Source organism: Hemicordylus capensis, chromosome 8 (genome assembly GCF_027244095.1).
Source record: "Hemicordylus capensis ecotype Gifberg chromosome 8, rHemCap1.1.pri, whole genome shotgun sequence".
NCBI lineage: Eukaryota > Metazoa > Chordata > Lepidosauria > Squamata > Cordylidae > Hemicordylus > Hemicordylus capensis.
In genome coordinates this window covers 15,618,294-15,633,328 of record NC_069664.1, presented here as the reverse complement: position 1 = coordinate 15,633,328, position 15,035 = coordinate 15,618,294, and the positions used below count along the sequence as shown (strand labels likewise).

Here is a 15,035-nt window from a genome sequence, read left to right as displayed (position 1 = left end):
AGTCATGCCTTCTCTGAAAAAGACAATTTGTTTTAAGGTATGGGAGAAAGGTGTTTGTTTGTTTGTTTTAATTATTTTTGAGACATCTGAGCATGGGATTGGCACAAGGTCACCTGGTCAGCTTAGTGGTTGAGGAGGATAATTGGACATAGGTTCTTTCTCCACTGCTCTGAAGACCATGGTGAGGCCATGCTATGATTTATACAAACAGATTGATACCTTATGTCTACAATTTTATTATTGCACCCACACCCCAAGAAGACACAAGACAACAGTATATGGGGAAAAGGGCCACAATTTTATTGGAATTAAATCAACCGTAAATGGAAACAGAAACTAGGATTGGCTCTCCATCCACACAGTGTGGAAGCTAAAGGCATGCCATGACGGTGGCAGCCTTACCTAAAACCTACAGGTGATGCACTTTGGCTCTAGGCAGCCACCTTGCCCTAAAGAAGATGCTGCCCATCTTAGCCAACCTAAGGTCAGGTCTCTGCCCTAGGTGGCACCTCCCCAAAGCCACCAAACCTTTCTGAAAGGTGTCGCCGGACAGAGTAGAGCATCCAGATCAGAGTTCCCTGATCCACCAAGTCTCTAGGGAGTTGACCTACCACTCTGTCACCAAACACTTACCTGACGGTGCTCACCAAGACTCGGTTGTTACTCCACACCGCACTGTACCTGCCACGGTGGAGGTACCTGCCACCAGCTACACAAAACAGCAGCCAATCCCTTCCTTAGGTGCTCCAAGAAATTCTTGGTGTCATGAGGCAAAAGGTGGCCCCCATCACCTCTGTATCACTCAGGAGAAGAAATAATAATATCGGGGTGGGCCAGACCATCTAGTGATTGTACGAAACGGGTCAGGTCCTCATTGATCTTTTTTCTAGCCTTCCCACCTATCCTCAGTTGGTCTCCAGCCTAGCCTAGCCTCCCTCCTAGCCTTGCCTCACCTCCTGCCTAACCTCATCTACAGCCTCCTGCCTCACTCATGTCACCTCCAGCCTCTCTGGAGGCTAGGCAAGGCTGGAGGCAAGATGAAGTGAAGTGAGGTGGGAGGTACAAGGCAATGCAGGAGTCCCTCAAGTTAGGGTCCCCAAGCTCTGGTCCCGAGCTTGGTGTGGCTTCCATCATGCCCTGCCACAATGGAAGATAGAGTGATGGGTGTTGGAGTCCACCACAACTAGGGACCCACTGGGAAATAATATAATTTTAGAGTCATAAGGTACAAATCTGTTTGTATAAATCTGAGCATGGCCACACCACAGTCTTCAGAGCAGTGGGAAAAGAACCCATGTCCAATTCTTCTCAACTACCAAGCTGATCAGGTATCCTTGTGCCAATATCATGCTCAGATTAATCAAAAATCAAATTAACTAATAAAAAAACTTTCTCCCATACCTTAAAACAAATTGAACCGGGTCTCACGATCCGTGAGACCCGGTTTGGGGAAGTGAGCGGAAAGAATGAGCTAAGCCCGCTCTCCCTGCTCATGAGCAGGGAGGGAGCCCTGGGGCGGCCGGATCAGCTGCCCACACAATTGCAGGCTCCGAGATGGAGCCAGTGGGGGCTGGGGAGCTTGGGGGGGCGCGGCCCCCAGAAGCCCCAGTATGCCCTGCAGGGCATACTGGGGAGACCCCCGAGCCGGGAGGATGCTTTTAAGCCTCCCAGCCAGGGGTCTACTCTTGAGTAGCTGTGGTGTGGAGCCGCACCTTGGCTACTCATGAGCAGATAGCCCAGGTTTGAGGAGTGCTCGCTCCGCAAACCCGGGCTAAGGGGTAGGCTATGGGAGCGGGTTAGCCACTCCAGAACCACCGGGCTTGGTTGCGAGCCCAGTGATTCTGACGACCGACAAAAATCGGGCTAGGCTTTCCTAGCCCGATTTTTGTGATCATAGAGCTGCTCGCCGCTTCCGCGGCGTGGCTAGCTTGTCCCAGCCCCCTCTGCAAGGAGCACGTGAACCACGTATCCTTTGGCCTGCCTGGGGGCTGTTGTGGCAGGCCTCTCCGATGACGGGAGCAACTGGCCGGGCTTCTACCCGTCCCAGGTTTGGGGGAATAAGTGCGCGTGGCTGGGTGGGGCTACAGTGCACGGGGACTCCGCTAGGCTGGGATGGTCCTTGAGAGGGTGGGACCCCGGGTTCACCATCCATCCTTGCTGGATCTTAAAGGCTCGCACCAGACCCCTATTTCTCACTCCTTATCTCTCACCCCCGGACAAGGGGGCACGCTCATTATGGCTCCTAATATGGCTCCGCCGGGGAAGGGTAAGAAAGCCCCACTAGAGAAGGGCGGGAAGGCCAAAAAGCCCGCCGCAAAGGCCAGGGCACGCCGAGTCCCGCAGGACTCCTCCTCTAAGGATGAGCGGGATATGGAACTGGGTGCCATTAAGGCCCTTATCGCGCGCCTGGAGGCTATCGTGGGGGGGGAGTCCTCCAGGGGGCCCATCGGGCGTGACAGCGCCCAGGGAAGGGGGTACCCCTGGCCCCCCCCAACCCGTGAGGGATGACCAGGGCTGTGAAGCGCACCAAGTTAATGCAAGGTTTCACTGACCGTCTAGCAGCGCTTGAGGCGGCCACGGAGCCTGTTATTGCCCCGGGGGGCGAAAAAGAAGCGGAGGAAGCTAGTGGTGACGGTGCCGCAGCGTCAGGATGGGAAACAGGAGCGGCGGCAGAGGACCAGGCTGGAAGAAAAGGTGAGTCCCCGCAAGGGGTCTGGCCGTGGGGCTTGTCATGGAACCCCCCTGGGGGTCCCTTTGGCTGGTTCCCGGGCCCGATGAACTGGGCTTCCCCGCATGCAACGTGCAACCAAGTTTGGCAAGGGGGGACGGGTCAGGCAGGGACTCACGCAGCCCCGGTACCAGCGCAGCCAGCCGGCGGCGGGAACGGCTTGGACGGACCGGTCCCTATGGGCGACCATTTGCTACCGCATGTGAAGGAACGTATCTGGAAAGGCGAATTCATAGATGCCTTCCAGCTTCTGTTCAAGGAGCCAGAGCCCGTAGGGAAGGATGGGGACCTAAAGAGGGAGAAGGAAAGGACCAGGAGGAAGCAATAGAGCGCAATTGGAACAACAGGGTGTCGGGGTTCACCATATACATGGGGATGATCACGGAGCAGTACCCGGAGAGAGGCCCTGCCCTTATTAAGTATTTCGATACCATCCATAGGGCATTTATGGATTTCGCGGGCAACTCCTGGGAGGCATATGACCAAGCTTTCAGGGATCGCGCATCCAACTACCCAGGAATATCATGGGAAAAGCAGCATTCCAAGCTGTGGTTCAGAATCATGACCCCTTCCAGGCCACTTAACGGCGAACGCACTGAGAGCGACCAACTAATTTCCAAAACCCCGGCAGTGTCAGCTGCTTCCTCCGCCAGCACCCAGAGGGTTCAGAGTCCCCTGGTGTGCTGGGAGTACAACAGGAGCAGGAAGTGCACGTGGTCCCCCTGCAAGTTCAGGCATGACTGCGGCTTCTGCGGGGGCAAGCACTCCGGCCTTAGCTGCCCACGCACAAAGGGCTTCAGGGGGACTGGCAGGGGCCACCAAGCTGGTGGGGGCAAAGGTCCCCTGCCGGCCCAGGGGGGCTCTGGAAAAGGGTCCCACTCCAATTAAGATTGCGGTCCTGCGGGGCCTGCTGCACGTCTACCCAGACAGGGAGGGTGCACGGTACTTGGAAGCTGGATTCTCGGAAGGCTTCAGAATTCTGAGCCAGTTTCCGCGTGAGTTTAGTTTGGCCAACAACCTGCGATCAGTAAAGGGGATGGAACAGGTAGTGCTTAAAAAGATTAACAAGGAGGTGGCCCTGGGATGGGTCTTGGGCCTGTTTGATGAGCCCCCCCTGCGAACGCTGAGAATATCCCCACTAGGTGTGGTACCCAAGAAAGCCCCTGGAGAGTATAGGCTGATTCACCACCTGTCTTACCCCATAGGCGGCTCGGTCAACGACGGTATACCGGCTGAGCTCTGCTCGGTCCGATATACTTCATTCGATGAAGCGACCACAATGGTCCAGGCCTGCGGGCCTGGGGCATTGCTAGCTAAGTGCGACATCGAATCCGCCTTCCAGCTACTTCCTGTCCATCCCGGCGACTTTGATCTGTTGGGTTTCACTTTCATGGGAAAATATTACATTGACCAGGCCCTCCCTATGGGCTGCTCAGTGTTGTGCGCAGCCTTCGAGGCCTTCAGCATGATGCTGGAGTGGGTGTTGCGCAGGAGGGCGGGGCTTAGCTCCTCAGCCCATTTCCTTGATGACTATCTTTTCGGGGGCCAGGCAGGCTCGGATCAATGCTCCAGGCTGCTGGGCACCTTCGTGGCCCTGTGCCAGGAGCTTGGGGTCCCATTGGCCAAGGACAAAACGGAGGGGCTGGCCACCAGGATCTCGTTTCTGGGCATAGAGTTGGACACGCAGGTGCAGCTGTCGCAGCTGCCCTTGGACAAGCTAGAGGCGCTCAGGGCCCTCTTAAGGGCCTGCACAAAGGTCAAAAAGGTCACCCTGTGCCAGCTACAATCGCTGATCGGGCATCTTAACTTTGCCTGCCGGGTGGTGGCTCCCGGCCGCCCATTCTTACGGCATCTCTGCGATGCCACGTCGGGATGCAGGCTGCCACACTTCAAGATTAGGGTCACGGCGACCATGAGGGAGGACATGAGGTTGTGGATGAGCTTCCTCGACTCCTTTAATGGGGTTTCCTTCTGGCGGGTGTCACAACTCCTGGAAGCTGACTTCCAGGTACAGTTTGACGCAGCCGGTGGCCTCGGGTTTGGGCTATACTTAAGGGGTAGGTGGTGCGCGTAGCGATGGCCGGGTGGTTGGGCTGAGCGGGGGGTCACAAGGGACCTCACCTTCCTTGAGGTATTCCCTATAGTGGTTGCCGTCCACATCTGGGTGGACCAGTTTCGCAACTCAGCCGTGCGTTTCTGGTGCGACAATATGGCAACAACAGTGCAGGTCGTCAACCGGCATACCTCCAAGTCTCCGAGGGTCATGAGGCTAGTCCGGGCGTTGGTGCTGTCGTGCCTGCGGAATAACATACTGTTCACAGTGCAGCACGTGCCGGGAGCTCAGAACAATATCACAGATGCTCTGTCTCATTTTCAGATGCAGCGCTTTTGGCAACTGGCTCCCGATGCACGCCCAAGGCCCGAGAAGATTTCTGCTGGGCTATGGAGTCTTGGAGTGTAGAGGCACTTAGGGCGATCGAAGCCTCTATAGCACCTAGGACGCGGGTGGCCTATGGAAGGAGGGTAGAGGCTTTCCAACTCTTCAGATTGCGGGCAGGGATCGGTCAGGCTTGGCCGGCCCCACCCGAGCACCTAATGCAGTACCTGGTTCACCTCCACGCAGGCGGGCTTGCAGTGGGCACCATGGCCGGGCACTTGGCATCGCTGGCCTTCCATGTGAAGGCCAGGGGCCTTCTCGACCATTCAGGCGATTCCAGAGTATGACACATGCTGGAGGGCTGGGCCAGGGAGTCGCCAGCCCAGCCGGACCAGCGCCGTCCCATTACATCCCAACGTGTTGCAGTGCGCTGTGCGGGTCCTAGGTGAGGTGTGCGCGTCTCCCCATGAGGCGACGCTCTTCCAGGCTGCGTCCTTGGTGGCCTTTAGGGTCTGGGAGCTGTTCACCAGGGCCCCCCGAGGCGCTACAGGGGGCATCGTGCAGCTGTGCGACCTAGCCGTGGAAGCTGCCTCAGTGACGCTGAGGTTGCGCTTTTCAAAGACCAACCAGCAGGCCCAGGGGCACCTGGTTACACTACACAGGGCTCACGATCCCCTCATGTGCCCGGTGCGGGCCTTGGCGGCCTACAGGGCAGCCAAGGGTGAGGCGGAGGGCTGCCTGTTTGTGCACGCCAACGGCCGCCATCTGACCCAATACCAATTCTGGGCGGTTATGAAGAAGGCCTTGAATGTAGCTGGGGTGGCCACACAACACCTGTCGGGGCACTCCTTCCGAACAGGGTCGGCCTCGGCGGCCGCCAGCCTCAGCTACTCAGGCGCAGTCATCTGAGGCCTGGGCTGCTGGCAGTCTGTGGTTTACCACAGATACGTGCGCTGAGAGCACGGGGCTCTCCCCCCGCCCCTCCCCCCTTCCAGTCCAGTCCAGCGGCCTTCTCCCCGCCCGTCTCACATGCCTTTTCTCTCTTGCACAGGGGCAAATTCTCCGGTGAAGCGGACCAGGGTCCTGGTCCTGGGCCATTCATTTATTTTCTGGGCCCTCAAGTGGGCACAGGGTATGGAGCCGGGAACTCAGCTGGGCCTGGGGCGCTGGGCTGACAAAGAGTGGCTGGGGTGGAAGGGTATGCGAAGAGCACTGCTGCTGCCGATGCATCGGGAGTACCTGGATGAGAATCCAGCGCCGGATGTCTTGCTCTTGCATTTCGGGGGGAATGACCTGACTAGCCAGTCGGGGATTTCACTGACATGGCAGATTGAGCAGGATCTCGGCGTGGTGCTGTCTTGGTGCCCCGGGTTGGTCATTCTTTGGTCCGACATCACACAGCACAGAGTCTGGTGGGGGGCACTCAGGCAGAACAAGGTGGATAGGGCTAGGTGGGGGGTTAATGCGTCGGTTGTGCGCTTCCTGGCCTCCAATGGAGGCGGATGCGTTCCACATGACGACATCGTGTTCTCGCAGCCTGGACTCTATCAAGGCGATGGGGTTCACCTGTCAGCCATGGGCATGTGGTTTTTCATAGATGACCTGAGGCTGGGATTGGCATTAGTGATTTTGGGTCTGTGGGGTGCGGGACATTAAGCAGGGCTAATGTCCGCTATGGCAGGTACAGTGTGGTAAAAAATGCTAACTAAATGGGTGTGGCACCTGAGGTGACGTAAATCTATGAGGGCGGGCTGATCCCTTGAGGCTTGACAGATCAGGGATGTGGCCCATGCCTTGCTACAGGCGACATCCTCACCGTATGGCTGTGCAGCGTTGCGGGGGATGACGTGCTGTTAGTTAAATGCCTGACTTTAGGTTGGCTAAGAAGGGCACCTCCGCAATTTTGGTGGAGGACTAGCCTGGAGCCAGGGTGCTATCGCCACGGTCTTTAGGAGGTGGCGGCCACAACGTGGCCAGCCCATTAGCCACTGCACTGCATGGGGGGCTTGCCAATCCCAGCCCGTATGTTTGTAACCAAATCAAAATAAATATTGACCGTTTCACCATCACATGGCTCCGTGTCTCCTTGGGGTCTTGGGACAATCAGAATAGCCCCATTGTCTTTTTCTGAGAAGGAATGACTCTATATTCACTGCGGAGAGACACTAATTCCTGGTGCTAAGCTGGTAATTGCCTGGTAACTGATTTGCAAAAATGTGCTGATTAACTTTTCATTTGCAAATGAAGCCACAGCATGAGAATTATTTGGAGAATGTTATAAGAATAACTGGAAGTTCAGCAGGATATTCTTGGAATTTCCCACCTCACATATACACCATGCAAATCATTCCAGAATTCTGTGTGGCATATTGGTCCCATGTCTATGTAGCATTCGTTCCATTCTAATGCTCAGTTATCTTTCTCTCCCTATTCTCCTGTTGTTTTGCTTAACATCCAGCCTGAATAAGAGTTCTTGAGAACTGAAAGCTTACAGTTCTGGAATGGTAGTTTCTCATCATAAGAGCATTGCCCAGATTTGGCTATTGTTTCAAGCCATGGGATTCAACCCTTAGTTTGCTGGATAGGCAACTTATCAAGTAATGTTGATGTCAAGTCAATCTTTTTATTTCTTTTTGCAGTTTCACTTTGGGGATTTGTACTCTAAAGCACTCGACATGTTCGGAATTCTATGTTTTGGTGTCCACCGTCTGAAAGACGAACCCAATCCATATTTAAACAGGAAAGTATACTACAATTGAAACATCTCCATAGATGCAGAACATAGATTAGGACATATAAATATATTCAGATGCATATAAATCAATATGTATCAAACTACTGTAGTTGCCAATGCATGATGTGGGTCCCAAATATGTATGCTACTCTGGAAGGAGATCATTAAGTAGAAAGAGCAAAGCCAGCAATGAATAGCACAAAACTTATCCCATAAAACACAGGCCCTCCTGCTGCCCTCAATCCCCCATTAGAACCATAGGGGTCAGCAATATGGATGTGTACAAAATGGATCTTGCCTTTTGTTTCAAGCTCAAAACAAAACATAGATGGCCAAAATGTTTCATTAAAACCGTGGTCGAACCAGCTGTTTTGATGAAACAAACTCAGAACGTTTCATGTGTTTGGGCCATAGGGAAAATGGGGAAATTCAAAACACTCCATTGTTCCCCATGGGTAGCTCTAAAAAAAAAAACCCCAAACCCATAGGATCTTATTTGGGTGGGGGAAGTAAAAAAGAAATGGTTAAAATTTGCCCACTTGTCCATTTCCTTTGTGGGCTGGGTGGTAGGTAGCACCCATCATGCCCTACCACCCAACCCACTTTGGTGCCCATAGTTGCTACCCATAGGGGACAATGGGGTGTTCTGAATTTCCCCATTGTCCCCTATGCCTGGAACAAGCTGCATGCACAGAGTGAAACTTGGCCCTGAAAGTTTGCATCCCTGCTTTGAAAAACACCACAGAGGCACATGGGAATCTGTCCCTCCCAATAGAGAACACACATTTCAAACATAGTCCAACTATGGCCTAAAAAGAATCATGCAGATAAGGCCACAAATATATCTGCTAACCAAATGCAATGATACTTCCATCCAGTCAAGGCTCTTCCATCTTTGTCATCTCATAAGAGAAACATTGTGGCCAATTCAATTTAATTCAAGATGTGGAAAAGAGTACAGTCAGTGTGAGATGCCAAAGAGGAACATGTGAAAGGATCCGCTGGATATTTATGGTTTACTAGCACTTTTTGAATAAACATTAGTGATATACCCATCAATTCAGTTTGAATCTATTCAATTTGAATTGATACATCTCAAATCTGGGTGATTTGAGTTATCCAAATTAGAATTGCATCACCCCTTAAAAGGGCAGTTTGATTCAAATTTAAATCAATTTTGTGAAATTTGATTTGAATTGGATTTGAGAACCGCTCAGCACCTTTAAAAACAACTATTCTGGCCCCCTGGTTGGTTAAAAAGGCTCCAAAACAGGGTTGAATTGATTGAAATGTTATTTGAATCAGATTTTTTGACCAGATTCAAATCCAATTCTAATTTGAAAAGAATTTTTGGAATGAAATTCAAATTTGAAAGGAATTTTCAGAATTTGATTTGAATTCAAAGTGAATAGAAAAATAAGTTTCATGCATCTCTCTAATAAACATGCACATCTTTGATTTTAAACTCCATAATAATAAAGAATGGCTTTTTGAGAACTTCATTTGGAAAAGAGGTAACTACAGTAGAGGTTGGGAGACATGGTAGAGGTTTATAAAATTATGCATAGGGTGGAAAGAGTGGAGAGAGGGTTTTTTTCCCCCTCCCTCCCTCACAACATTAGAACCAGGGGTGATCCCATGAAACTGATTGCCAGGAAGTTTAGGACCAAAAAAAGGAATTACTTTTCCACACAGTGAGGCGGTTCCCATGATCAGTGGTAGCTGCCTGGAGAGGGTTGCATGGAGAGTGGGCTAAGCCCGCTCTCCCCGCAGGCGAGCAGTCAGTCTGCTCCGGGTGGCCGAACTGGTCACCCACATGACTGCTGGCTCCATTGTGGATCTGGTGGGGGCTGGGGAGTTCGGGGGTCATGTGGCCCCCAGAAGCTCCAGCATGCCCTGTGCAAGCACGCAGGGCATGCTGGAGAATGCCGCTGAACTGGGAAGCTGCATTTAGCCTCCCCGCCGGGGGTTTCCTCGTGAGTTGCTGCAGCGCAGAGCCACGCCATGGCAACTCACAATAAAAAAAGCTGGGTTAGTGGAGCACTTGCTCCGCTAACCTCTGCTAAGGGGAGGATTGTTCTAGCGGATGACCCGCTTGAGAACAACTGGGCTCGGCTGAGAGCCCGGTGGTTCTCATGATCGCCAGAAAGCAGGCTAGGCTCCCTTAGCCCACTTTTTGGCAATCATAAGAATCATCTCAGTGCATAATTAATCTACAGAATTCTTTGCCATGGAATGCAGTGATGGCCACGAGCTTGAATGGCTTAGACAAATTCATACAGGACAGGTCCATCAATGACTACTAGTTTGATAGCTATAGTACACCTCCAGCCTCAAAGATGCCTCTAAATAGCAGTTGCAGTGGAGCAACAGCAGAAAAGGGTGCATGCCATCATCTTTTTCCTGTGGGTTTTGCAGAGGCATCTGGTAGGTCACTGTGTGAAATAGGATGCTGGACTAGATAGGCTTTGAGCCTGATCCAGCAGAGCTGTTCTTATGTTCTAATGTTCTAGATTTTCACATTCTGATACTGTTGACTTTTTTCTCCAAAAAAATAGGCGTGTAATTGCTCGGCCAATCAACCATTTTAGGGTCCGCTCTACCGATCTCATCTTTTGTCTTGTTCCATACAACAGTCCAGCAAATGACCTGACAGCTGTTGTGATGTCTCTTACACCAGTCAAACAAAAGCTGATTCGAGGATCACCTATCATGATGTAAAATAGTCAAAAATCTCTAAATAATGATTAAAAATCATGCTGTACCAAGTGTGTTCAACTGTACTTTTTTTTTTACCCCTAGACAGTATGATGATGCTAGATCATCATACTGTCCTCATATTAATTAAAACATGCAGACAGGCAGAATAGTCTCAGGGAACCTATGTGGTATAATGGTTAGAGTGCTAGAACAGGGATTCTCAATGTTGGGTCTTCAGATGTTATTGGACTTCAACTCCCATAATCCCCAACCAAAGGCCGCTGAAGCTGGGGATTATGGGAGTTGAAGTCCAATAACATCTGGGGACCCAACTTTGAGAACCCCTGTGCTTGAAGGTACCTTGTGCACCTTACTTATGAGGTAAGGTTACAACCCATGGGGGTTTTTTTAGTTTGGAGAAAAGATGACTAAGGGGAGACATGGGAGAAGTCTACAAGTATATACATGGTGTGAAGAGAGGAGAGAGAAAGAGGGAGGGAGGGAATGAGAATTTTTTATCCCGCTTTCACAACACTAGAACCAGGGGTCATCTCATGAAACTGATTGCCAGGAAGTTTAGGACCGAGACAAGGAAGCACTTTCTCACACAGTGCATAACTACCCTATGGAATTCTCTGCCACAGAATCTGGTCTGTCCTGCTGGCTTTGCTGCATTAATGCAATAAAGGACAGGACTGGTGGCAACCACTAATCCCCAAGATCAAGGATGTCTTCTGTGTGTGAAGTATTTCTTCACACAGCACATAATTAATCTATGGAATCCTCTGCCATGGGATGTAGTGATGGCCGCCAGCCAGGAAGGCTTTAAAAGGGGCTTAGACAAATTCATGGAGGACAGGTCGATCAATGTCTACAGGTCTGGATGGCTATGGGTTATCTCCAGGTTCAGAGGCAGAAGCCTCTGCCTGTGTGTAGACAATATTGACCTAGATGAACCAATGTTCTGACTCAGTGTAAGGCAGCTTCCTATGTTCCTAGTGTCAGGTGGTGAGGCCAAGGGATGTAGGGACCTTGGAGCAATGGTGGATGATGCCCACAACCAATGCCAGGTTTGGGGGACACACCAAGGCTCCTCCTCATTCTTGGCCAGGTACCCCCTTGCCTCCTCCTGCACCCAGCTGGTGAATGAAGCACTCGCTGGCTGGGGGTGCAAGGCATGCTCCTTTTTTCTCCAGCCAGTGTTTCACTGAAATGCTGGGGAGGGATGGGAGATGGTCTGAATGGACCATCTCCTCAGTACTGGCCCTCCCCCTGAATCTGTCAAACATGAGGGGGCGGGGCCATTGCCAAGAATGGGGCATGCCAGCCCTGGCAGAGCTTCCCTTCCCCCATCAGCTGTTCATAGAATCACTGACTGGGGAAGGGAAGCTCTGCTGGGGCTGATCAGGCCCCGTTTCCAGCATTGGCCCCACCCCCTTTCATCTGATATCAGATATGGGGGGGTGGCTTGGGGCAAGCGTGCTTTGCACACACAATGATAAACCTACTACTACTACTACAACTACAAATATTTATATCCCACTCTTCAGCCAAAGTTCTCAAAGCGGTTTACATTGGAAAATACATAAGTAAGATGGCTACCTGTCCCCAAAGAGCTCACAATCTAAAAAAAGAAGCATGATGGAAACCAGCAACAGCCACTGGAGGGATGCTGTGCTGGGGTTGGATAGGACCAGTTGCTCTCCCCCTGCTAAATATAAGAGAATCACCACATTAAAAAAGCTGCTGTCTCTTTGCTCCTTTAGAAGGGGAGTGGGGAAGTCACCATAGGACTTTGTAGTCCGGCCCCAGCGAAGCTCCCTATGTCCCTGGTGAGGCTAGTGGGTGGGGCCCTGCTCTTCCATCCCCACATTTACCAAACATTTGGAGATTTGAGAGAAAGGGGTTAGAGTGTGATCTTTTATGATACCTTATGGTATTATTGGTGCCACCTAATGGTGCTTCAGCTGGGAAATGACTTGATTAGCAAGCCAGAGGCTGCTGGTTTGAATCCCCACTGGTATGTTTCCCACCTATATCAGACAGCAGTGATATAGGAAGATGCTGAAAGGCATCATCTCATACTGCGTGGGAGGAGGCAATGGTAAATCCCTCCTGTATTCTACCAAAGACAACCACAGGGCTCTGGGGTCGCCAGGAGTCGACACCGACTCACTGGCACACTTTACCTTTATGGTATTATTATTTCTTCTTTACACAGTTAGACAGGTGTTATTGACTGGTTTGTTTTATCCAGACATCATCATCATCATCAATATTATTTTAGCTGTGTGCAATGTGTTTGGAATAGCCATAATATACTATGTGCTACAAAACACTAGGGGTGTGCAATTCGGGATTTCGGGTGATTCAGCTTGGACCCGAACCGAATCACCCCTGTTCTGTTTTGTGCCCGAATCTGGGTCACCCGAATCACCCTTGATTCGGTTCAGATTCGGATTTAATCTGAATCCGAATCCGAATCGATTCGGGGGGGTAAAAAGGGGCCCAGGGGCAAAATTTTGGGGTGGGGTGGTAGTGCCCAATGGGTAGAGTCTACCACCCCAATTTCAGGGGGATTGGGCAAAGAAAAGGTGTGAATTCTCATTCTATCATAGCAAATGTGATATTTTTCAATTAAACAACTCTCATGACCCCACTTTCACTTTTTCACACTTTCCTTTACTATGAATAATATGAGGAAGTAATCAATTTAGCACACTTCACCTTATGAAGACAAACCTCATACAAATAAATTCACCATAATTCACCCCTCTGCCCAATCACTCTTAAATTGGGGATGGGTGGTAGCCTTCACCCATTAGGCACTATCTACCAGCCCACCCCACTCCTTTGGGGCAGATCCACTTTCTGCCCCCAATCTGCCCCAAAGACACCCAAACTTCAAAAATTCTCAAAAAATCAGCCCTCTGCCCAATCCCCCTGAAATTGTGGTGGTAGCCTCCACCCATGAGGCACTACCACCCCACCCCACTATTTTGGGGCAGATCCACTTTCTTTTGCCTGGACCCCTCCTTGCTGCCAGTGCCGCCATGGCCACTCATTCCCCTCAAGCTGCTCACAGGCTCAGGGCCGTCCCTTGCCCTTCCTTCTGTCTCTCTTCCCCCTCCCTTCTTTTTCTCTCTCTCTCTCCTCCACTCGCTCTTCTCAACTCTTTCTTTCCCCTCCCTTCATGTTTTTTCTCCCTCCCTCCCTGAGTTAAAAGATTTTGTTCATTTACACAGTGGCATCCTCCTTCTCCTGAAGGGGCTCTTTTCTCCCTCACGTCCTGTCTTTTTGCAGACCCCTGCCTGCTATCCTTTTATATCCAGAACATCTTCCAACCAGTAACAGCTGCATTCCAACTGACCTTAATCATCACAGGCCCCTCCTCCTGATCTGCATAGGGGATCCCCACTGCCCAATCACCCTGGTGCTTCTGCTCTCACAGGCTCCTCCCTATCTGCATATGGAATCCCCACCAATCAGGTGCTTCTGCTTGCTAACTTCTGCATATGGAATCCCCACTGCCCAATCAGGTGCTTCTGCTTGCAAACTCAGCCAATCGCCGCCATCCCACCACGTCGCAACGCATGACCCGTCTTGCTCCTTCTCCCTATCTGCATATGGAATCCCCACTGCCCAATCAGGTGCTTCTGCTTGCAAACTCTGCATATGGAATCCCCACTGCCCAGTTGCCTCCTTCCTACCACGTCGTCACGCATGGCCTGTCTTGGAGAAATAATAATATAGATCTTTCCGTTTATATCACTCTCTTCCTCCCAAGAGCCCAGAGCAGTGTACATGGTTATGTTTATCCTCACAACATACTGAAGATCATTCTCACGACCAAATTGGCTGGGGTTGGGGAGCGGGACGCAGGAGCCTATCTCCTTTCCCCTACATGATCGAAGCCCAAAGAAGGCTCTGCCACTCATGCACCCAGAGGAATGGCACAATGATGACTGAAACAGCAAGCAGGAAGTGGAGGATAGAGAGTTGGGCTACCAAATACCCCACAATCTACCACAGGAGCAGCCATGGTCCATTGGGATATCTCCCTGCTGCTGGCCATGACTTCCTCCAGCCTTTATGGCCAAGGTAGCTGCCAGCAGCATTCAGGAGGAGCAGCAAGATAGGAAGTGTGGGCTCATCCTCCTATCTAACCTTTAGCCCAGCTTTAAAACCAGGGCTACCTAGGGGTGGAGTGCCAGGATCAGGACTAGGCCAATGTTCTAATCATGACACCACACCGACTCTCGACAAATACCTCAACATAGACCTCAGCAACTGCGTGTGTTAAATGGCAAGCATGTGTTTCCACATATGCATTGATAGGCATGTGCACCTGCTCAGACATTTAACCTTAGAAGACCAGAGAAGGGGACTGAATCCTGGATATGTGCGCAAAACTGGTTTGCCCAATTCGGTTTGAATCCAAGCTGGATTCGAACCAGACTGGGCATGTTTGTTTTTGTCCCCCTCCCCACAAATGG

The 15,035-nt window shown here is 51.2% G+C and overlaps 1 protein-coding gene across 5 annotated transcripts in view; it reads left to right on the top strand.

Annotated features, from left to right (window-relative positions):
• Positions 1 to 10,603, top strand: part of KCNU1 (potassium calcium-activated channel subfamily U member 1) — a 122,950-nt gene extending 112,347 nt beyond the window's left edge. The window contains exons 26-28 of one of the 5 annotated variants that reach the window (XM_053269093.1): positions 2,563 to 2,694; positions 7,745 to 7,846; positions 10,399 to 10,603. In XM_053269093.1, coding sequence (XP_053125068.1) covers positions 2,563 to 2,694; positions 7,745 to 7,846; positions 10,399 to 10,560 — 396 coding nt within the window. In that variant the 3' untranslated portion in view covers positions 10,561 to 10,603. Of the gene's footprint in view, positions 1 to 2,559; positions 2,695 to 5,105; positions 5,322 to 7,744; positions 7,847 to 10,397 lie in introns of those variants that run through there. The other 4 variants (XM_053269092.1, XM_053269094.1, XM_053269095.1 and 1 more) reach the window with 4 other exon arrangements.
• Positions 10,604 to 15,035: the final 4,432 nt, after the last annotated feature.